The 25057-nt window shown below is 40.3% G+C and overlaps 1 protein-coding gene across 1 annotated transcript in view; it reads right to left on the reverse strand.

Moving 5' to 3' along the window:
- The window catches only part of EPHA4 (EPH receptor A4), a 66122-nt gene extending 43942 nt beyond the window's left edge, over positions 1-22180 (reverse strand). The window contains exons 1-3 of the mRNA XM_090288393.1: positions 22105-22180; positions 21542-21697; positions 6845-7183 (exon numbers count right to left, since the gene is read on the reverse strand). Coding sequence (XP_090144519.1) covers positions 6845-7183; positions 21542-21697; positions 22105-22180 — 571 coding nt within the window. The remainder of the gene's footprint in view (positions 1-6844; positions 7184-21541; positions 21698-22104) is intronic.
- Positions 22181-25057: the final 2877 nt, after the last annotated feature.

The raw sequence follows: 25057 nt of genomic DNA on the forward strand, positions 1-25057 counted from the left end.
ATCTCTCAATGGAATTGCTTTACGATTTGTTTGAAAGACTTTTAAATGTCTTTAGAAAGATTCCTGACTTGCAGAGTTCACTAGTTTCATCAAGTGTTTTTCCTTTACATTTCTTAGAAGAAAAAAATAACAAGATTTATTTAAGATCAAAGGCAAACGAGAAATCATCCCAGTGAGGAGACATGGGAAAGGGCAGCACATATTATTATTTAAAAAGAAAATCGCTGGAAACATCCAGGGACCATAGGACAGTGAGTGCTAAGGATGCCAATTTTCAAGAGAACCAGAACGCTGCCTTGTCAGAAGAGGTGAGCACGTTCCACAGCGCGCACTTAACCAAGGGTCACTGAGTGAGCACGTGAGGTAAAAAGAAAGCAAAGGCATGTTTGAAATCCTAACTATTTTTGTGAAATCTTGTTTACATACTCAAAATGTTTGGGGAAAAAATGGGGGTCTTTCCAAATATCGAAATCGTTTCAACTGTGTGGTTAACCTAAATGTTGGCCCACGGTGTCGTCCTTTGCTGAGCCCTTTCCAACAAATGACACCAACATTTCAGCATCTTTTCAACCTCTCTTCTGACTGGTACTCTTTCTTGATTTAATATTCCAGAGCAGGGGTCAGAAAACTTTTTATCCAAAGAGCAGGTGGTTCATACAGGGTGCGGCAAAAGTAGGTTTACAGTTGTGAGTAGCTGAAACACAGTTTATTCTCGTATAATTATTTATTAATTATTGCATTATTCTCTATATGAACAAATGTAAGCCGACTTTTGCCCCCGTCCTCTGGTATGTTCATTATGCAGGCCACTCACTCCGTTGAAGCTACTCAAGTCTGCTATTGTCCAGTAAAAGCATCCTTAGGCAATATAAAATGTGTGGGTCTCGTTCCAATACAACCTCTTATGGACACTGAAATTGAATTGTATATAACATCCAAATGTCACAAAATGTTATTCTTCTTTTGATTATTTTCAATCCATTAGAAATGGAAAAACTATTCTTAGTAAGTTGTAGAACACCAGGTGGAGAATCAAAATTTGACCTCTGGGTCATAATCTGCCAACCCAGCTCTAGGGCACTAACAGAAGCCAGAGATTTGTGCCTCAAAAATACCAACGTTTTTCCCCCTTTCTTTTCAAGTTTACCAGTCACAAAGGAAGTTGAAAAGACAAAAGTCTTGGTCTTGGTCACATCTCACTTGGGTTTAATATTCCATTTCTATTCTCAAAATCATCAGGAGTGTCTTCTGTTTCTTATTTTTGTCTCAGATCCCACTTCAGGTCCACAAAAGCACTGTCCCTCACACCAGAACAACAAAAACATGTATGGTTGGATGAAGTTGCTTGAATGCCATGCTTTGAAATTTAGGTTAATAAAAGAGCCTCAAAGTTAGTTTTTCACATTGGTCTCCCATTTGACCTTGTGCTTCAATACCTCTCAAATCAGGCCAGACTGGACTTCCTGATATCTTTATTTCCTTCTTGTTCCCTTCTACTCTTAGGTATAATTACACAAGAGTCCCCTTACCTGATAAGGACATTCATTTCAATCTAGGCAGAGGCAGAATTGTAGACATTAAAATTAAAGACATTTGCTCTGTTCTTCATTTGATAGCTGTAATTTTGTAGTTTTTCTTTAAATCACTCCAGTATTGTCTAAGTTGCAGACCTCACAAAACTTGGGGTCACCATGCATAGAGCATATTACCTAACTCGTTGCTCTAAGATGCTCCCCTCTCTCCTACCATCTCCTTGAAGCTTTTCTTTTACTTTCTGGAAGACAGGTAGCAATTTTACCCGGTAGGGATGAGAATTCCCACTGTTCTCCATTATCTCACTCAAATAACATAATAGGTCTAATTAAAAGATGGCAAAGAAGGAAAGAATGAACAATCTTACCAGTTGAGCAATAAAAGACAGTACGCCTCTTGTACTTAGTTATTTTCTTTTCTTTACTCATTTTGGTTATATTAAATTTATCACTACTTGACAGAGTTCACTGATTGTTTTCACGCTAAATAAACGTGTTAATCAGAAAACAGGTATTGTATGTCTACTATGTACAGTGACAGCATGACGAGGTGTCTTGACACCCCATTATCGATGGGGTATTTCTCAGAAGTTTTTAAAAATTGTCTGTCCTAGAGAACAAGGCCAGTTTAACCAGCAGCACCAGTTCATCCAATGGCAAAGCAACTGGGATTCTTTACAAGAGTTCCCAAAGGGCCTTTAATAACCGCCTGTCCACTGAGAGCCTTAGGTTCCCAGCACAGAGCCATGGACCCAAGCTAAGGCAAGCTGATGACAGAACCTTTACAAGGTGGGCATTACTGCAAAGTCACAAGTTCTGTTTTCCAAACATATCACTAGAGCAGAGTTTCCCAATCTTGACACTACAGGAATTTCAAACCAGATAATTACTTAATGTTGGGGGCTGTCTTGTGCATGATGGGATGTTTATCAGCACCCCTGGCCTTCACCCAGTAGATGCAATAGCACCTGCCCTCCTCTCAAGGGGACAACCAGAAGTGTTTCCAGACACTTCCTGGAATAACTATACTAGAAGTTCAGCTAGCTTACAGCTTTGCCCTTCAGAGTAAATCCACTGTTTGGCAGGGTGGGGTTGGAAGGGGTGATGGGAAGGCAGGATTCAGATGCGTTCTGATAACTCTGCGGAAGCATTTTTGGAATTTTTCCCACTCTTGGAGGTGTCATGAGAGCTGGTGTCTGAACATCCGAGGGAAATAAGCCCCACTTCTTCATGCTCATAGCGCATGTCTATACTCTTGGAATCACAGAATTTTAGGATAGGAAATGATTCTTAGAGATCAGCTAGGTTCAAATAATGATGTCGTCCATCAAATATCTGAACTCCTGCAAACTCAGACTTTTCAAGCTCTCTGTCACTAGGACACCACACCTGGTCCCAAAAAGAGATGAGAAGATGCAGTTCACTGTAAAGTCTCGGGAACAGAGTCACATGCATGACAAAAACCAGCAATCACTGCCCTGGGGTTCAGTGGTGCGTTAGTATAGAATACCAGCCATACAAGCTCATAATGATTTGAAGTAACACGACCTAGAGAATGGTCTAGCTCCATAGCTGGAAGATAAATGTGGGGGGGGGGGGGGCTGGGGGTGCATAGTTAAAATGAGCTCAGTGATAACTGAGATCCGTTGGCAGCCATCAGAGCATTTTTAGCAAAAATATTCACAGTTCTGCTGCTTGGCCAGGAAAACCTTATTTCACTTATACAGCATTTCTCTCTCCCAGTGACACAGGCCTGTATTTATTTACCTGAGATGGTCTACTTAAGTGAGAGAAAACTGAAGGCAAGCCATCTAGAAAACAAATCACCCAGCAGTCTGCTTATTCATTTGACATAAACATCAGAACCATCTCTTCCTAAACAAAAGGCAGAGCAATTGCTAGAGGATAGAAAATGGAGGAAGGGAAATAAAACTTTTCAAGGGGAAATCTCCCTCTGTTCCTTTTGGGCTGTAATGTCGGGTAGTAATTCTAAGCACTTCCATTATCCTATATATAAAGTTTATTTTAATTTTTTTTTCCCATTACCATTGATCACCCTTACACCCCCTTCCACCTCCGACCCCCTCTTCCTCCTCTTGTCCCACCCTAATCACCACACTGTTGTCGATGTCCTGCCCACCCCTAACCCAGAGCTGTCCTCTTCTGATGTTTTCTTACAGGACAACATCAGGTGGAGGTCCCACCCACCACCTTTTGGCCACGGATATAAAGCTGACATCCTTCAATCAGTTGATCAGCAACAAAGCTGACACTCTTGAGTTCCCTTTGTCTTATCTTCTGGGTCAATAGGTTTTGAACTCAGGAGGCCAGGGGAAAGGTGTCAAGAGTCCCTAAGACACCACAGTAAGATTTAGGTTAGAATGGTTTAAAATTACCATGTGAAAAGACCAGCTCACGCACACCATATTCTACAACTAAAAGACCAAAGCCCAGTTAAAGCTACACTTCAATGCTCAGAGTCTGCTCTCCCAAGTAAGGAGAAGGCCACGCTGGATACATGAGTGAGATTTATTAGCTAATAACTTTAAAAGAAGGAAGAAGGGCTCTCTCCTTGGTTTCAAGGGGTACTGGCCCTGACATTAGCTTGGGGGAGTCATTTCATCTTCATGAAGCTGTTCACACCTGTGGTCTCAGAGGTGGTGACAATAAAACCAGGAATTCTGGAAAGTTGTGTATTTGTTCGCTTTTAAATATGTTCTTGATGAGAGAAGAACGAAAAGTGTTAAAAAAAAGTGCCAAAATAAGGAGCCACAAAATTTTGTGGCTCCCAAGTTGTAAATGCTGACATTCATTTATTCTGTGTATTCCTTCTAGAGTGAGACATCATTGCCTATAAAGGTCCCTAAGGAATTTAATTTAATGAAATGATAGGAACAACTACAACTAGAATATAATTGTGTATATGTAAATAGGCTTAGGGGAGCTTTGATAGTTTATGGTTGCTATATTCACCCAGAATTCGGGTTTACATTATTAATTTGCCCTACTAGGAAGAAAGGGTTTGTTAAACAAAGATAAACTACCCCGATGATTTTGAATTAGTGAACTCCAAATTATGGTAGGATAATGAGGCAGTGTTCTGCACATATACAACTCCACTAAGCAAAAGCTGGCTGGCCACATAGGAGGTCTCCTTATTGAAAGATTTATTTTTAATTTTGAACAGCTTCCCAGCATTATCCTTCATGAAAATTAAATGGAGGAGCTGGAATTTTGTCCCATTCAGCAAACCTCCTGGCAGGACTGCTCGCCATGGCAGAGAAGACAACCTCATTGTGTCACCAGAATTCCCTGCCCACCTTTCTCCTAGACCTGAAACAGTTATGGCCACATTTTTAATAAAACTTTGATTTTCCTCTTTCATCTTGGTCGGGGGAGGATCTTGAGCCTACTTTGCGCTCCCTGCACCTTCTGGTCTGGTGGGAGGTGACATAATCCTTTGGCTTGAGTCCTGAGGCATACAGAGTTCTAGAAGTCTCCCCACAAAATCTGTGGGAGCCAAGCCTGTCCTCAGCACCTCTCCCAGAGGCTGTTTTCTGCCAAAGAGAATGACTTCACCTGGACACTAAAGCCTCAAAACGCCCATTCCTAGTTCTAATTCAGTTAAGAACACGAAGCAGTGATGTGTTTGGAGACAACCTGAAAAAGTACTTCAGGGCTGAACATAAGAATATTGATTGGATCACCAACCAGATTCTCTAGGGAGTGCAAAGATCACTCTGCACCTTGTTGCTCCTTCTAACTCAGAGAGGCCAGCGGCACAATGCGTTTGCCAGGATCAATGCACGGCATTCCCGTTGCATTCTTCCAGAAGAGAACTAATGAAAAGCTGGCATCCAGAGTACTTGTGATGCTATCAGAACCTCCTAAATCATGCTAGTCTTTATAGAAAAAGAAAACCGATGACCACTAACAGTGTTCACAACCTGACAGTGCAGAAACAAAAGCCAAAAGCATAACCAGATGATCTGTTTGTACCACGTGTTTTAAAAGATTGACCACATTTGTATCACTAAAGCTTCCTTCTGGGATGTTCTGCCATTCTAGCTCCATTTCAAAATCTTTCCCAAGTCTTCTTATTTATTCTAAAGAGTTCAAGGGAAAGTGGAAAAATAATGGCTTTGGATTGGGACACCAGAATACTTCTCACTATGGATCAATTAGTACAGACATATTTTACCTAACTATTCAGAGCACTTAACGAAAACATGCTTTTAAGAGAAAAAGTGCAGGGAGAGGTGATAGAATTGTGGGCCATTTATAATCCTTTTCCAGCAAAGTTTTTTGTGCTTCAGAGCCTCACGATAGGATAAACCAGAGTCCTTCTTGCTCCCTTTAACTCTCCAGAAATGAGGAACAGGGAGCCAGCAATGGGAAACAGGTGGCAGAAATCCAGAATGGAAAATTATCATGAGAAGGCATGGAAACTTCTTTAAGGGAGAAATGAGGATGAGCAGGTCATGGGCTGGAGCCTAGAAATCTAGATTCTACTCTGCACTTTGAAATATCTGATAGTCAAGATTCTGTAATAGTTCTGCAATTAACTCAGTAGAAACACTTCATGAACAAAAATGTCTTCTAGCCATCTTGGTTACAATAGAAAAGCGATGCAGGAAATTGGGTAAATTAACTCTCCTCCCACCCCACATATCAATTGTGGATTCTACTATGAAAGTGTCTTCTAAAGTAGTATGTGTTTTAAGGAAAATTTTGTCAACTACGCAGATAAAGGTGACCATTAAGCCATTCATTGTTCAGAGATTTACATGATGATTCTGATATAGGTGCATGTCGATTATTTTTTTTTTTAATTTTGAAATAAAAAACAAGATAAAAACTATAGTTGTGAATGCTTCTGCCGGGAAATACAGCAAATATAAATATAGCAATACAGACTGGTAAAAATCAACTTTATAATCCTAAATAATCTGTAAATGCTCTAATGTCCAACCACAGACTTTGTGACTAAAGTGGCCAGTATAGATCCCTTACAAAAGTCCAGAATGGAGTGAACTAGCTCACTGGACTGCCATCTAGTTTCAAGCACTGTTTTGGTCTCAATTTAATCTCCACCTCCTAATACAGGCCATGGTATGCAGTTGATGTCCAAAAAATATTACTGAATGAATAGATGTCCTTCTAAGTGTCTTCTGTATTATAACATAGCTTACGGGTTTATAAATAGATCCACATAGTTACTTTAATTGTAAAACTTTAATATCATTCACAGATATCGACACAAACCCTTTATCTACTTTTAGATCATACAATAAAGAGGATCTGATTCCTACCTGCTTGGTTGGTTGTCACGGTGACGGACACTGACTGGTCTGGGCTAGGGTTATACTTGGACACTCCATTCACTGCCCAGATTTCAAATGTATAATTGGTATGAGCCAGGAGGTCGGTTATGGAGACTTTAGTGGTCTTCAGGCTGTTCTGCTGTGGGGTGTAGTGGACCCCACTTCCACAGGGTCGGCACTTGGTGGAATCACCAGCTCCGCATTTCTTGCACACTACATTGTAGGAGATGTCCTGGCGGCCACCTGTGTTCTGAGGACTGCTCCATTCCAAGTTCACCGATGTCTCATTGACATTTGAAATCAAGTTTAGGGGAGCAGACGGTGGGCCTGGAGAAAGAAAAAAAAAACATACTGTCACACCAAGGACCAAAGCGATCCTTTTGGCATCTCTCAGTTTACATTATTCTCTGTAGTTAAAAGAAATGAGATAGGCCTTTTTGGCAAAGAAAGCAAAAATCAAATCAAGCTAGCAGAAAAGATCTTTTAAAAGAACAACAAGACAGAAGACTGTGGGTGTGTTGTTTTCATTTGTGTGCAAACGGACGTAGCAATGCCTGCCACCTGGAGATGTACAGCCTCTCAACGTCAAATTAGCTCCAAGTCCAGGCTTCCTCTTGAGTGGCAGGAACATATGCTAGCTTATCTGGTCTCAGTTTCACCTTCTGAAAAATGGGCATGCACATGTGACTCTAACTCCCAGAGCTGTTGTGGGACTCTGGGAAATTAAGAGTTATATACTACTTTGGAAAATAAATGATGATTCCTAAGTAGGGCAAGTCATCAATATGGAATAAAACTGACTGAACTATACAGATACGTTTCTTCAATTCAAAATGGCAGGCAGGGATGAAATTGTTTGTGGATAATTAGAAGGAGCTGGTTTAACCTGGTTGCAAAGATGTTGAAGGAAGAAGGTACTGGTGTGGAAAGATCTCAACTCGAGGCAGATACAGACAAAGGCACCCAGCCCCATGCTCGACCCTCCACCTGACCAGGGCTGCACAGCCTCTTTTCCAGCGTACAGGAAGGCCCCCCCTTTTTGAAAGTCTGCTTTTACGAAAGACCTACACTGCTACCTGGTTTCCCGAACTGAAAGAAATCCAAAGAGGGTTTGCACTTATTAAAAACTGGTGAAAAGGGAAAACAGCGTTGTGAAACCTTAGGGGAAAAACAGTGTTGTGAAATTTGTGTTAAAGGTAAGATAGCCCCACAGAAATCCCCAGAAAGAAAACACAAATGTCCTTGTTTAAGATTTCAAATTTCTATCTAGGGTCTTTAGTACAGCGACTGGAAAACAACAGGGTAAAATAAATACTTTTTGTATAAATGAGCAAAGCTCTTTAAAATCACAGACTCCTAGAGCCAGATAGGATGGTAAAGATCATTTGGTCAAATAGCCTCATTTTAAAGATGAGGAAATTGAGATCCAGGAAGTGTACCTGATAATATGGAAAGTTTCTGCAATCTAATTAGTGACAGAATCTAAAAATCCTTAAGAACTAACTCCCACTCTGGGGTTGTTTCCACTCCACCATATGGCCCCCATTAAAGGTATAAGAACAACAAAAGCAGCAGTTTCAACCAAAGTTTGAGACGTAAAGATAGGAAGAGGGAGTGTGTCTCTTCAATCCTGTTCAGATTCTGCAGGATGCTGGCCACCGTGGTAAAATCTATTACTGGTTTGCATCTGAAGCTGACCACAGCTTGGTTTACAAAAAAGGGTCAGCCACTGCTTTTCATTTTGCTGCAACTTTCATGGTTAAATAAGAGTGGCTCTCAAATCCATTAACCTTCTTGCCAAGGTTCCTGGTCCACTTTCACATGGGAAAATGTGACATAATGAATCAAGCACCAGAGAAGCAACAAGTCAGTAATTAGTATGTAGGACGGGGCATGGCAGTGTCTAAACAAAGAAGAAATGGAGCAGAAAACTAAATGGTCACAGGACTCAGAGATATAACACAGACATGTGAAAAAAAAATGCTGCAGGATTTTAAATCGGAGGGCTGGCAGGAGTGGGAGCCAGCCCGGAACAACCTTCTTCCTTTGGGAAGAAGACTCAGGTAGATGCTCAAGGAAAGAAAGAAAACTAGACAAATTCAAGTTCAGTGTTGCCTCAGTGAATGATGTGTGGAATTATACTGAATATGTTTTATGTTTTGCTGCCATAGGGCATGAGGTCTACATGAGTATAGCTACGGCTTAGAACTTAGACTCTGACAGAAAACTGAGGTGGGGAGAAGGAAATATAGAAATGTCCACCCAGTGTGATTATAATATTGGCCTGCACAGGCCTGGGAAAGGACACATGCTTTATAAATTAAAATCATAATGCTTGTTGTATTGTTTATGGGATTGTGTTTTTACTTTCTTTTTCTTTTTAAAGAATTTGTTTTGCCAGTTAAAGGATAATAAACATATGAAGTGTGTTTCCATTTAAAGGAGGGGTCATCTCTTCCTCAGAAGGGGAAGAATTCTGTTCTCAAGACATAAGAAAAAAGTAGGGATTTTAATACAGCCGAAAGTCAGTCTGAGCCCAACAGTCAAACTCAGCAGCACTTTAAAGCAATTGCTTGTAGAGACAGCCAAACTGAAAACAGGCATTCTGAGTAACATGATTTCTCTCCATAAATACAAAACAGCCAAAAAATAAAATAAAATAAACTTTTAGATTATCTTCTCTTTCGTTCACATAAAGATTGTATCTGCACATTTAGGAACAACTACATTTCTGAAAGGTGATTGACTTTCTCATCAGAAATACGTCCACCTGCAAATAAGTTTCCAATGACAAATACGAGATGTATCACAAAGAGGACTAAAGGTAACATTTGTTTTAATGTGCGAGTCTTTCTCTGGCATCTACTGAGCAGACACCAGCATCAGGTAGCTTGTGGGTCATTGTGAATAATAGGGCTTTCTGCTTTCTGAAGCTACCCAGTGCTGCTGGCCTGACCGTAAGAATGACTCCAGTGCTGCTAATGGTATTGTTCCATAGTTCAGGTCTTTATCTCTACTTCCTAGTTTGTCTGGTCTTGCTAGTCAGACGCATCTCTCTCTTATCTGTTTCTATCTGCAGCCTGTATGCTCCTCCAGAGAAGAACTGATGTCTTCGTTTCCCGGTGTCTACCATGATTCATAGTTAAGAGCAAGCTCAATACATAACTGACAAGTCGATGAATGAGTGAATACTGCATAGAAAACTAAGTCCTCTAATGCATTTATGCCTCACTCCTACGGTGTTGTTGTTTTTATTTTTTAATGCGTGAATTAATGCAGGTTTCTCTGAGCTAAAGCAGTAACAGTCAGTTTTTCATACAGATTCATGAACATGAAGCCCTGGAAAGGAGTGTCTCAATAGAACTAGTTTAATTTAATTTCTTCTAGAAAAGCACTTTGGAAAATGTAGGAAGGGCTATATATACTGTTGGTTACTTCTTTGGGGATGGACTGGGAGGGTAGGGTCTTCCATTTTTTTCAATGAAAATTAATACTGAGTGTCCAGTATTTGTCTCCTGCTCTAGAAGAGAGAGGAAAAAATTGATTCATGTCGATATTTTTCTGGATAGTTGAAAGAAGGCAAGCTGGGGGGAAAAGAAGAGACTAAAAGAAGCTAAATGTGGATTATGTGAGTGTCAGGAGGACGTCAGGGCAAGCACTCTATCCTGTCTTGTTTCCGGAGCTCCCTAACTAACCAGTATGACTGGGGATGTAAAATGTGAACTTCAGCAATTAAAGTTTTATGATTTTGGGATTGGCTATTATGACTTTTCTTTCCCTATCTTGACTATCAGTGATGATATATTCAGGCATGAATTTATAAAAAAACAATCTCTGAAGTCAGTAAATTTTAACATTTTCCAAGATAGGCTGGCATTTTCCTTATTAGCCTCTAGAGAGCTGCAGTTCTTCTTTTAATTTTATTTTTATCATTAACTTCAAGACACTTTAAAATACAAATCAATCAAATACTGAAGTGTATTGAAAGGAAAAATAAATGTCTTTCCTTTACATTTTTTATTTTATTTGTAAAACCCCCTTGGAATTCACATACAAGCCAAAGATTCTCTCCCTGCACCCGGGAGTGGGGGTAGCATGTTAAACTACTTTAAACTTTTCACGTTTAAAGAGCCCTTCACACTTTAAATATAATTTAGTGGCACAGATAATAGCTGCACCACCAGAACCAAAAGTGAAATGTAATAGTCCTTAACTTGCAAATCCTTTAGAGCAGTATTCCATCTTCTCTGTAAGGATCCAGGTAGTCAATATTGCAGGTTTTATGGACCACAGGGTCTCTGTAGCAACTACTCAGCCCTCCCACTGTACTCCAAAAGCACCCATAGACAATACCAGACAAACAGGAGTGGCCGTGTACCAAAAAAAATTTATTTCCAAAAACAAGGGGAAGTTAAATTTTGCCTGTGGGCCATATTTTGCCAACCCCTGGCTTTAGAGGATTTGATGGAAGCAATGCACCTTCTTCCCAGGAAGATACTCACAGGAATCCATACCTTGCACATAATTCTACGGACTTGAAGCATACCCTGAAGCTCAGTCCAAGAATCCCTGGTTTGCACATGAGTACAGTCCAGATGACAACTCTGGCTTCTCAATGCCAAGTGCCACCTACTTTCATTGACTAAAGAAGGAATAAAATATGTGTAATATCATGGCCTATTTCTTGACCTTATCATTGCTCTGAAGGAAATGGGCATTGAATTTCTTGCCACTGTGGATAAATTTAATGAACATCCATCTGCTTCGCTGGTGTGAAGTACCTTCTGTATCACACAGCAGGTACTGGTGAAGGGAGCTACAATGGGAAACTATTATGTTCTAGTGGGATGTCAACTTGCATTTAGTTGACAGTGTGAAGTCCCAAATAAACTACAGCCAAATTACAGCACAAGAAAAAGACTATCATATCATATCATATCATATCATAAAATATCATATTATGTCATGTTACATCATAAAAGGAGTCTTGATCTTCCTTAACCTATCATGTGCTCTCCTCTGGGAAAAGACAAGCATCCAGAAATGAACCACACACTATCTAAATGAATTAAGTGAATGTGACATTTAAGGAAGGCAGTATTCCAAATATAAAAGAAAATTCTGGTAATTCTACAAATCTTAGTTTTTCCTTCCCACATACTAGGCTAAGGTGTAATTTCTAAGTAGTTTTTAGAACACACATGCTGGCTTATATAGGATGTAAAGTAGCTTCATTTAGGACCACCGAATGTTTATATGCTCACATGAAATTGGTATGAACACTAAATTCAAAAATAATTGGCCAACACTGAACCTAAAGTCATAAATGCCTCTGATGTGAACTTGGAGTTTGGTATGAACCATTCCATGGGAAGACTAGGTCAGGGTAATGTACCTTATATACTCCACCCCAAACCCATCAGTCAGGTAAAAGATATTTTTTCATTTTTAGAGGAAGTACCTAGAACTTAGGGAATAGTAAGAGTCTTTTATGATAAATGCATTTAGCAGTAGGTTCTGTCAAAGGGTTCAAATCTATATAGACACATGGGGTAATGTGACATATGAACCTGAAATTTCTTTCTTATAATAACTGGAATTAAAGTACTAACAGACTCCGGGACCAAGGGAAGAATAAGTAAAATTTAAAACTCACGTTGTTAGAAAACTTTAAACATGCAACTCAAGTACTTTAGACTTGGTAGCTCTGCCTGGAATTCTCTCCCTTGGGTCTTCCCATAACTGCCTCCTTAACCCTCTGGTTTCAGCTCAAAACTCACCTTCCTCATTTCTGCCTACTCTATGTGCAGTAAAATTCTCCCCTTTCTTTCATTTTACCCTATCACATCACCTGTTGTTTTTACCTTCTTGTGAGAATTTTAAATTACCTTGTTCATTATTTATATTCCCATTACAATAGAAGCTCTACAAGAATAGAAAACATTTTCTCTTCTGATTTATGAGAGTATCCCCAGTCTTTCCAAAGATGCCAAGCATATAATAGATGCTCATTAAGTATCTGCTGAATAAATAAACAAGTAAATGATGCTTCATCTCCACAGGCGATGCATCACTTCCAGAGCACTTGTGTATGTCACAAATGCTGATCAAATAAACAGATAATTGCATGCTGAAAGGTTGAAAAAAATCAAGACTGTAACCAAGGCTAGGAGACAACTAATAGGAAACTAACGTAGCTGGGCTCACGTAGAGTGGTTTCCAGAGCGATCGGTGACTTCTAATACTTAACTGATTTTTAATCACATTCCCCAAGAGCATGGGCAGAAACATAACTCTTACCTGACCAATTTCTTTAAGCCCTACTGTCACCCTACTGAAATGCTGAGGCGACCAAGGCACATCTCCTGAGGAAGAGGCACCCTGGGTCTTGAGTTCCATTTTATAAGGCTTCGCTAACCATGTGCAACTTTGGTTACGTATCACACTTCAGTGCCTTAGCTGTAAAACTCCCCAACCCTTCCGATGAGCCTCTGTTCATCTCTCCCCAGCTGAAGGATGGGTTGTAAGGCAGAGTAAACGGGGTGGACACATTTTGACTGAAATAAAGCCCATGCTTGCCCCGTTGACAGTTGTATACGTTGCCCCCGCTAATTGCTTTCTGTCAGCCCTTGCTGCCGTGGGTTGGTTTACATTAAGATTGCTGTTCCGGGACACCTCTTCTGAGATATAGGAACAGCGTGTACCCTTTTATCACTGCAGTTTGTGTTTAACAGTGTGCCAAAGCAGCCCTGCCTATGACTAAAACAGAGAACCATTTGGACCCATCAATCATCGATTGCTGTCACAAAAAAAAAAAAAAAAAAAAAACCTCTTGGCTTCCTATGACGGTAACTCCTTGCTGAAATTTTGCCACCATGTATTTTTCTCGTTTATCTATTTGCCCATCCTCCTCTGCAAGAACTTTCTGTCTTTTCTTTACTGAGTTAATTGGCAAAGTAAGTTTGCTTTCTTTTTTTTTTTTTTTAAGATGACTGGTTTATGGCTGAAGGGAGTTACAAAGTAAATTTCCAGTTATCCCTGAGGAAGCTACAATATGAAAGATGAAGAAAAGTAATCTAAAGTAAGATATATATTTTAAAATCATGAGTGTTTTGATTTAGAATTAGCTAGACTGTGAGCTAATTTGCATTCCTTGTGAAGGACTTTTTCATCCTTTATTTTATTTTATCTCCATAATAAAATGTGACAGAAAATTATTTATTAGCCACAGCAATCAGAAACTAAGTTAAGCAACTTGCCCAAATTAACACAGCCAATAGCGCCAAGCTATGATCAGAAACAATAATTCCAGGGCTAAAACGACCCATCACAGAGCCATAGACAATGCAGGAGAAAGGGAATCACAGCTAAGAATTCTTCGTAGGACAAGCTGGATCATTCCCAACTTTCTCGCGTCACCTCAAGTCACTTTTCTCCCCGCTTTCTTGACGCGGATGCTGGCAATTACTTCCTGGATGGTCCTGTTGATGTCTTAGCTCAGCAGCGTTAACTGAGCTGCCCTCTCTACTTGGTTCCTAACTTCCACACAGGAGTATAATTGGGAGATTCTAATAAAGTTCTTTCCCTGGGTAGAGGGTCACAGGAGGGTGGGGGTGGGGGCCATGGTATCTATGCAACAGGAGTCTTCTCTCAGTTCATCTTCTGCTGAGTTGTAAATAGTATGTGAAATAAGAGTCAACTATGAAAGGAAAATCAAAATGCTGATAGCAAAGAAGGTACCTAGCTCTCACCCCGGAGGAGCTCAGGAAAATGTATAATTGACCCTGCTTCATAGAAGCATGCTGTGCACAACCACTGTGTGACTTCTGCGAATAGTGTCAAAAATGTTGTCTAGAAATGACAGGGCTTGGTTGACAACAAGCCATTCTTAATTATTCATGGTGGTAGAAAAACTGTAATAACTTGGCTAAATGGCATTGGCAGGTTATTCAAGTCTTTCACTTGGACATATATTAGTGATCTTCAAACCTATGTACTTTCCAGCTGAATCCACATTGCATTATTAATCTTTATAAAATGAGAAGTAGGTTGGGTGGGTAAAGAGGATGCTAAAATAGTATGCCTTTAAAACAGATAATAAGATGATACCTAACCTTTATTAAAAATCCCAAAGCTTTTTAAAAAAATTGCAAACAACCAAATAGTCAGTGATCAGCTTTGGGTCAATCTAGTTCCTTTCATTTAGTGCACCTGGTAATCTTTTCATGTGTATTCTAAATTGTCATTGGACAAGAATCATGTACTGGGTTCTCTAGATGTAACCTCCCATTCATATTCGAAATGCTGAAAGGTAACTCATAAAGAAGAGAGAAGGATGTGACTCACTCACTAGCTGCTGTCAGACCTTCAGCTACTGAGGTCTCACTAAAGGACTGGTGCCAAAATGGAGTGGGTCAACAAAGGCTGCTTCTAAATCATCAAAATATCTCTGGATGCTCTGATCAGTCTGTAAGGTCCAGGCACGTTGTCTGCTGATCAACTCACTAATAGGCAGCACAACCACACGTTCGGAACCTGACGCCATGTCTCATAATCTGGCAGTAAGAGAGTCGGGGTCTCAACTGGCATTTTGGACCTATGACAAATATAATGTAGTATGAAACTCTACTCTTATATTGCCCATTGGATAAACATGAAATAACAAATTCTCCTGAAAATCGTCGGCTCAAGAATTTTTATAGAAATGTGTTCACAAAAGTGATTGACTGCATGGATTATAAAACCTGAAATGATTGGAGATCGAGCGATGGATCTTCTGAAACACTTTCATTACCAGAACTTTGGGAATTGTTGGCCTTTACTCTCAGCCGTTTACGGACTTGTCTTTCTCTGGAGCTATAACTGCACTCTCATTCATCAATGTCAGAGAATGTTCTTCCCCCTTTCATTACTAGTTACTTGTAGCTTTAATGCAAAAAGAAATACGTTTTGGGGTAGAAAAAAATGGGAGTTTACTTGAAACTGAAGACTACCTTTTATCCTATGGTTTTAAACATCAAAGCCTCACATTAGACATCCCTCCCAGAATCCTTCAGCCAGACAGTGAAACAAGGAAATCTTTGGGGTAGAGCATTGAACTGAACGTCATACCTTCAAGGACTTGTTTCAAAGTGGCTGTGAGGTTTCCAAAATTAAAGCATTAAAAAAAGTCTCTCTCTCTTCTCCTGACCTTGGAAACAAGTAAGGACGATGTTATTTTAATTTGCATTCAAATTTTAACAACACAGTCACACAGCACCACTGGGATCCACATTGGGTTTCCACTGAAGATTGCTCATCATTTCATTATGGTTCATTATGTTGATAACTGTCAGAAAGCATTTGAAGTGAAGGCTTTGAGTAATAGAACTGAAATGGTAATTTTAAAACAATACACTTTTTGAAGGAAATACAGTGGCATGCTAAATTCAATTAGAAAAGGCAAATCTAGAGTCAAAGTAAGTGATGTTTGCTGTTTGGAGGTAGGTTATTTCAATTTCTTGATAACCTAAACCTGCAAAAAGCTTTTTTAAATCAGGACCTTTCGACATAGATCTTGGTAAATTTGCCCTCATTAGCTCTAAGCAACTCCAGTATAAATTCTCTTAAAAGCTGCAATTTTGGAATATTTTAGGCCACGTCTAAGTATCAATCATTCACTCTTTGTTTGGCACCGCTGACTGAATTATTCAAGGCCGTTTACTGGGAGACAGATTTGTGAAGGTCCTGCAAGTTGGCAGTCTAAAATAATAATCTCTTATTTCCAGAGTGTCCCAATCACAAGGCTCAAATAAGTTTCATCAAACATGTTAAGTAAAGAGTACCCAGAAGCACAAAGACAGATTTCCAATTGAAAAATACGTAAAACCACTCTGGTAATGGTGCTCAGAAGTAACGTTGCCCAAATAACAAATTAGCTATTTCTTTCTAGATATACAAAACCAATTTACTTCTTCCATAAGGCATTCTTTTTTTTTTTTTTTTTTTTTTTGCTAATACGTTTTGAAACACAGTAAAGGATTGGAAAGCTACCTGAAATGCAATATTGGTTCAGCTTCCCAGTGTGGGGAAAGAAGACCTTTCTCACTGTAATCACTGAATAGGCAACTGAATGACAAAGGCAATCAAAGTCCTCCAGCGCAGGCATGCAGTTGACGTCCCCAAAACTGTGACTGCCAGACAGCATTCCCGATGCCGGGGAAAGGGGAAAGGGAAGGTGAATGAGAGCTGAAGGGAAGCGTTGGTTATCTGCATAGTTGAAGGATATTAACTTCCTTAATTAAAACCACATTGAAATTTCTTCTAAAAATGTATTTATGTAATCAAAATTCCTTCATCAATCTAAATGGCAACTTGTGTGTATTGAGGCCTGGTTGTCTGCCTTGCTAGCAACGACCTAAAAATCTCATCACCTTTCTTGACTGGTCCACGTGACCATTTTCATTTCCACTCCCTGGCAGTCACAGTTCCTAGTGGGGACTAGGGAAGAAGAAAATACAAACAAAGCTCCAGAGTGAGTGTACTGGATTATGCCACTCCAAAGCAGATGGGTTTTTTTTCATCTGGGAGACAAATGAAGTATTCAATTTCCATTAGAGAATAATGTTCAGAACCCTGGAAGTATCTTCCAGTCACCACTGAGCAGAAAGGGATCCCTGAAATTGACAGGCATGGAAGAGAGGGTCTCCTGTCTCCAGCCACCCATCAGGGAGGATCTAGGTCTTTGTTATGGAAAAGTGGTCCACAGACCAGAAGCATGAGCAGCATCTGGGAACTTGTTAGAAAAGCAGAATGTCAGGCCTGACTTATACTGATCACAAGGTGCTTTCCATGCTCATCAGCATTTAAGAGGCATTGTTCCAACTCTGTAGTCTAACAGGTACGGATTATCTTCTTGAAAGTATTCAGATGATGCCTCCACTGAAACATTGTCTTATCTCACAGGCAGACATTGATCTTAACCTAACCAGAGGCTCCATCAAAAGTCTTCCCAAAGGTAAAGTTTATTTACCATGAAATTCACCTTCTCTAGCAATGTAGATGGTGTGAAGAACTTCTTAGGTGTTTCCTTCTAAACTAGCCACTGCTGCTTGTATTCACCTGGTCCAGTTGTTCTCCAAGAGAACAAAAACCTGATTTTACAAGCCAGTGGAGCAGAGTCTCTCTTTGGCTAGAAGAATGAGTCTCAGCCAGTGTGTTTTATTTCTTCATTAGTGTGCCGTCACAGTGAGCGATCACTAAACGCAGGGCTGCATGAGAATGCTGGGGTTAAAGACAGCATAATGAACAAAGAAGGTGCCTGATTACCATGGCTGTCAGCACAAGGGAATTGGGTTTGTCACCTGGCTTAACCAACTGGTAAGAACTGATTAGAGGCTGGAATCAGTCTGAAAGGATCCCTGATGTTTACGTTCCTTCCCATCCCCACATCTTGTCAAAAGAATCTGATAAAGCTGGAGGTAGGGTGAGGGGCGATGGCTTCACCCTGTGGTTGAACAAGAAATTCTCTAAGAAACCCCCACTGTCTTCTGAATTGAAATGTCTCTGGAAGCATTCACTGTCCCACAGAACTTTCTGAGATGATAGAAATGTTCTACAGCACTGATGTCCCGTACGGTGGCCACTGGCCACATAGCGCTATTGATCTCCTGAAACGTGGCTAACATAAATTAAAAACTGAATTTTAAACTGAATGCTAATTACTTTAAGTTTAATTAGCCAAGTGCACCTAGGAGCTATGGTACAGGACAGTACAAGTTCACTATATTCATCAGGAAGAGAATAGATTCTAATTCTGCTGCTTAACTTACTAGCATACATACCTGGTAGCAAAATATGGTTGCCTCCCAGCTTCCCTCTATCTCAGAGGAGGTCTTAGGAGTCTTAGCCATTAATGCTCATTAAATTTGATTTTTTAAAAAGAACTGAAAATTTAACTCTGTAGAGAAGTCATTTCAACCTTGTTTGTATGGTAGAATGATGGGGGGAACTTTTGAAAGTAGTGATGTCTGAATCCTGCCCCCAGAGATTCCGGAGTGCTGGGCAGCCATGGGGTAATTTAACTGTGCAGTCAGTGAGAATATCACCGCAGAGGCAGAGACATGCACTGGCAATCGGCTGTGCAGGGAGACTGGGGAAGGACGCGGCCAGCTAGCATAAGAGGAGAGGACAAACATTTGTTAGATCCCTACCAGGTGCCAGAACCTTTCAAATATTTTCTTATTTAATTTTTAACACCACTCCACTGGTAGAGAGTAAGAATCCCATTTTACAGGTGAGTGAACTGGGGCTTGGAGAGGTTAAACAAACTCACGGGTTGGTGGTGTTAAAATGAGCGCTGTGTTTCTTCTTAATTTGGCTCAGGGAGATGCACTAAACATTACAATAATGCTAAGGGTCTGAGTTAGTGAAGGGTGGGAGGGGGTACAAGAGAATAGACTAGGAGAAAAGGATCACATGCAGCTTTGATGTTTTTATGGACCTTTTTGTCAATGACACAAAAAGTCACCAGTCTTCCTCTCTTACTTTACTGAAAACAATCTCAGAAAAATGCAAGCGTTACTTTAGTTTTTAAAGTTTTGTGATTCACTCATATGCTAAAAATCAACATTTGCTTTCTCTCATTCACAATTTCAATATAAAGCTAACAATTTATTCCAAAAGACACATAAAACTCCAAGTCAGCTACCACACTTACACTTTTGGCAAACATTCTAGTAACTCAGGCATGTGGCAATCTTTGGGGTATCCCTGGATTTCCACATAGCAAGCTATAGTACTTAAGTGATCGGTCCATGGTCCCCTAGAATGCAAGATAACAGATCAGTATCATGAGACTAAAAACACCTGGGAGAAAGAGCCAGGCCATCTTGCCATCGAAGATGAATTTTGTGAGGTCCATAACAATCACGCTCCAACCTAGAGACGGTATCATCTATGTGAGAGGTGGGTGGTGGACTGCTTGATGCAAGTAAGGGCAAGTATCACACGTCAGCCCACAACATCTCCCTGAGTTTGCTATCACGCCCTCTAATCCCACAACTGGGCAACTGCTGGTAGTGGGTGTGGACAGAGGAGGAAGAGTCATTATTAAACTAATCATGCACAAAGAAACATAAGAATATTTAGAATGAAAAAAATAAAAAGTCTAGGACTTGAGCATGTCAAATGTACGTGGCCATCCAGAGAAAGCATTTAGTTTATCAAAGGAATGGAACAAGAAGACGACAAAGACATCTTTGTCCCTAGTGTATTCCCTCCCTGTGGACATTTGTGCTTGACCTCAGGTAGCTGGCAAGAGAGCCTCCCAGTAAAGGGGAAAGATGGGAGTCTTCTGACTGTCCAGCCCTACAGCCAAGCTGGGATGGAGTCTTAGGCACGTTCCTTACCACCGCCGAGCTGGTGGTTACCTCCTCCATAAAATGAAAATAATCCCTATCTTATGGATTTATTATAAATGATCTCTGTGATAAGGTTTGTTGAAAGTGCCTAACACATTACTTAGGCATAATTATAAAAGGTGGTGCTTGTTGTTACTGTGGAGATTGCTCTCTCTGCCTTTAAAAAGTGGTACCTGACTGGGCTGGCCAATGGCTGAACAAGTTGACCCTTCTGCCTCTAACCCAGAAAGTACTTTTATTTGAGTGATGTTGGCTCCAGCCAGCCAATATAAAATTTATAGTAGTTAAGGAACAAAATAATTCATAATGGCAGTGAAGTCTAAATGATATAAAATAACATCATTTTGTGTATTTTACAGAGTAAGTAAACAACAGAAGGGTGTTAAGCAGCAACAACCATGAGGGAGGTACCATTTATTATCAGCTCTATTCCACAGAGGATGAGACTGAGACTTAAGTCACTCAGATACTAAATGGCAGACTGGGAAACAAAGCCAAAGCCTGTGGAAAGCCTGTGTGCCTGGCCACCAAGTTCTATCTTTCCATACATGGACTCACCCAGTGAAATCACACAGGTGGAATACCTGGGAACACCACTGCTTGTTCTGGTCAAGGTCATTGCCAATGCAGGCTCTGTAACATCCAGGGTGTACACGAAAGGAATGCCAACACCTAGGAACACTGTCCATATAAAGTGTGAGAAAAGATTTCTCTCTTCCCCAGCATACCAAGGTGCCAATCCCATCCATTCATTAACCCGGCATTTAAACAAGCATTAAACAAGCATTTGTTAGGATCCAAGCCTAACTGTTATGAATACAAAACTATGAGGAAAGAAGGAAGAAGAGTAATGACAATGCAAGCTATGACATCAGTATCACACAGAACTGAAATCTCTTGTCCACACGCGATCTCATCCTTAGAACGCTGCCCTATACCTGTTCCCCCACCGCTGTCAAGATTCCCCCCGAGTCCTCGATGAAACAGTAAAGCCATTTATAAATTCCAATCTCAGCTCTAATTACACCCACAGACAACCCCTGAATGCTCAGTCTCTGCTCAGTAAGGTAGTCAGTTGGCAGCTGTGCATTTTGAAGGCAACCAGAACATGGAGAAACATCCTTTCTTTTCATAATTGTTTTCCCTGCTACGATTGAGAGAAGACGCTTGTTTGATGTAATTTGCCCCCTGCACAGTTATCCTGAAAGAAGACCTGGCAGTGCCTCACTAGGTGGAAGTGAAAGCTGTTGGCATTGTAGAAACGAGAGACAAACACACAACTTACGGGTGCAGGGCATTGAGGCAGCGTCATTGTCAGCTCGGAAGAAACCTCGGTCACAGGTGCAGGATGTGGCTCCTTCCCAGACAGAGTAGCTGTGGGGCGGGCACTTGGCACAGGTGGCATCCGTGGAGAGGGCTTTGTAATATCCAATTTTGCAGGCTAAAGGGAAGAAGAGGAAACAAACCCATATAAACCACTGTTAATATAGCAAAGCATAGCATCTCTTTCTTGAGTCAGAAGAAGGGAGACAGTTTTGCTAATCAAAAATGGCTTAAGATGCAGGCAAAGCAACCAAAAACATTCATGGGTTACAGTTGTTCCTTAAGGGACATTAACATTTCTGATCAGAGGACGAAGGTGCTCAGTGGAAAAAAATTGTCTTAAAACTTATGGTATTAAGAAAAAACATCACAGGTAAAGTTTCCCAAGTGTTTCCTATGTGCCGGGACCCTGCTTATATGCATGACGTTTAGTCTCTACAGTATCCCTTTTCCATAGGCACTACTACTAGCCTTACCTTAGAAATGAGGAATACCAGCTTTGAGCAGTAAACTGCCAGTACCTACCATACATCTGGTAAATGTCAGGGACCAGCTTCGACCCCAACTGTTCTGCCCCCAAAGCCTGTACTCTTTGCCACATGCTATGGAATCTGAGAACATGGTCTTGAACCAACCAGTTGGAAGTGTATCCAAGTGCTAACAAAAAAATTGGTTGCGGATTATTTTCTAATTACAGCTACAGAGAGGACCAAAAAGAAAGACCAACAAAAACAACTATGCATAAAAGAAGAGTTGTTAAGGCATGAGTCACAATTTCAGGGGAAAGTTCTAGAAACTACCAATAGTAGGTTCTGGAACATAATATGCTAAATTTTTTAAAAAATCAGCAGATAGTTTGTGTTTATTTTCCAGTTAATAAAACCCTCCTGTTTTTCCCTCTCTCCAGGTTTTCAACAGCGCCCCTCCATGGTCCGCACCCCCTCTCCCAGTGGCTGGTGCAGAGAACATGGGCCATATATTTCCTTATGCAACTGACACAGTTTCCATGACTTCATCTTTATAAAAATCATCACACTGACACCAAGACGGCTTTTACTAATGTGGAAAAACCCACTAATTCTGGCAAACCTCACAATAAAAAATAATTAATAGAGGCTTGCTCCCCCTTTTTTCTGCCCCTGCCCTTCACAATCACCTCCCAAATCTGTCTCAATCTCAAATAAAAATTGACCAACACCATCAATATTAAGCCCCTCATGACAAGGCCATTAAACATAAAGTCATTTCATAAGACCAAAGGTAAAACATAACTTGACAGTTAACCACAATCTTTGTAGTATGATTCACTCTCAATTCTTTCCATTTATCACATCCTTGGGATGTCTCTATACTATCAAAAATACCAGCTGGGAGAAGGACCCATCAAGCGCTTTTCCATCGGCCTGACCCACCGAACAAGACCAACCATGCCAGCAAGCCAGTAGATTTTATTCAAATGCATAGAGAGAAAGAGATCCACAGACCTGCTTGATTATCTGGGCAGATATGGCCACATTCCCCTGTCTCATTACTCATGCATCAGCCATCCGTATGGCTTCCAGTGGAAGTCTGTTCCTCCCCCTTGCACATCCTGTTGGCATTTCCTTAATCATGCTCTTGTAATCACACACGGAAAGGGAGTTTAGCAGAAGCTCCAGAAAGGCACACAGTTCCTTCACCACTACTAACTAAAGTTGTTTATGGAATTTTCTTTAACGAGCCTGAAGTTTATGACGTGTAGCGTACCGACAATAAAAGCACTCAGAGATCAATCTCTCCCTTATTTGCTTTCATCTCTCACTGGACCGGAGCATCTTAGAAAAACAAGTTGCTCTGATGACTGAGATTTATGTATCTCGAATTTTTGCACTTCGCACAATTAGATAGGGTTCAACATGCAAGGTGCTTTTTGGTCATGCTTATGATGGCCTTAGGGTTTGGATTAAAATCAGAAATGCCGGCTTCTGCAGAAAGGATTACTGAGGGTCAGGCTTTCCCATCCCACATCAAACACCACGATTCCGTCAGCTAGGAGCAAACCTACTGGGTCCTCTCTGTGACTTACTCAGTCACAGCCTACAAAGGCAACCTGTCACTCAGTGCTAGGATGGCCAGGAAGACAAACACAGATTTTATTTTTTCACAACTGGATGTTGAAGGGAAAGTCACCATGTTCCTGACTGATCCTTGTGCACCCCCATTTTATCAGACATCAAAATCTAAAAACTCACAATGGCAGCAAAAGATTGACTACACAGCTCATTCAAAATGCCTAAAGAAAAAAAAGGGGTGGGGGGGACATTGCTAATTTTTCAATTTCCATTCCAGTAGGTCTACTTCCAGTTCAAGAATTAAATTCAGGGTTCACGAAAATCAAATCGGAGGACGTCTTGAATTTTTTCTTAAAGTTCAAAAATTAGTTGTATATGTATGTTAATTTAAGAAAAAAATGAGTTTGGAACTTTATATTTTTTATCTATATATCCTTGAAGCTCATATTAGTTTGTTATCAGACAAAGAACATGTATGAATGACCCACAGACATGAACAACAGTGTGGGAATTGACTGTGGGAATGAGGGATTGGATGGGCAGAAGAGGGCAAAGGGGGAAAAACTGAAACAACTGTAATAGAATAAATTCTTTTTTAAGTTTTAATAAAAAAAAAAACATGTATACATGAATTCATTTGGAGAATATGGTTTTACACTTATTTGTAAAATTGAATGCTGCTATTCTTTAAACATACCAACTATTTTTATTTTCTTTTCCTCTTGCTTTTACAAGCACAATCTGAAAATACAAACTTGGCATTATGCTATTCTGGGCAAATCTTGCTGCTCTTAACACATTGTTTTTGTCTTCAACTACATTAAGACCATGTTATTAATATTTCAGGATTCTTAGAAAGGATCTCTGAAAATATAGTACTAGTTTTTCATGCACACAGTCATTTTGCTGCCTACATTCAAAATGACCTATTAAATTGATGGTTCAGTACATTTCTTTGCTCTGCATGTGTGGTTCACAGCCTTCCAGCATTTGGTGCAAGAATGTGTAAGTACATCCCATATTTATTCACCCCTTCTTTGCATCTTAAAATTTTTATTACACTACATCGTCCATTTTAAAGACAATCCCAGTGAAAGGTGTTTTTGGTAGAGCAAGCATTGACATGTGTTATGATTCTCTGTCATTCTCCTGTGGGTGAGAACAGTCACACCGTACTTTTGAATGATAATGCGTCAGTAAGTAAGCTTGTAGAAAGCCAGACTCCACATCCAAACGATACCTTCCTTCTGCCCCCCTGCTGGTGACGGGTTCACTAGAGAAGGGATAGTATAAAAGAGTGTTTCCCATGGCCTTTCAGATAGGCCATTGTGGGAAGATTCCTCTACATATGCGAGGCACACTTTGAATTCATTTCCTTTCGCTTTGTCTTAGTTAGTTCTTTCTGCTGACTTGAAATAATAGAAAAA

The sequence above is a fragment of the Furipterus horrens genome, unplaced genomic scaffold (assembly GCF_987537825.1).
Source record: "Furipterus horrens unplaced genomic scaffold, mFurHor1.1.pri manual_scaffold_1, whole genome shotgun sequence".
Taxonomy (NCBI): Eukaryota; Metazoa; Chordata; class Mammalia; order Chiroptera; family Furipteridae; genus Furipterus; species Furipterus horrens.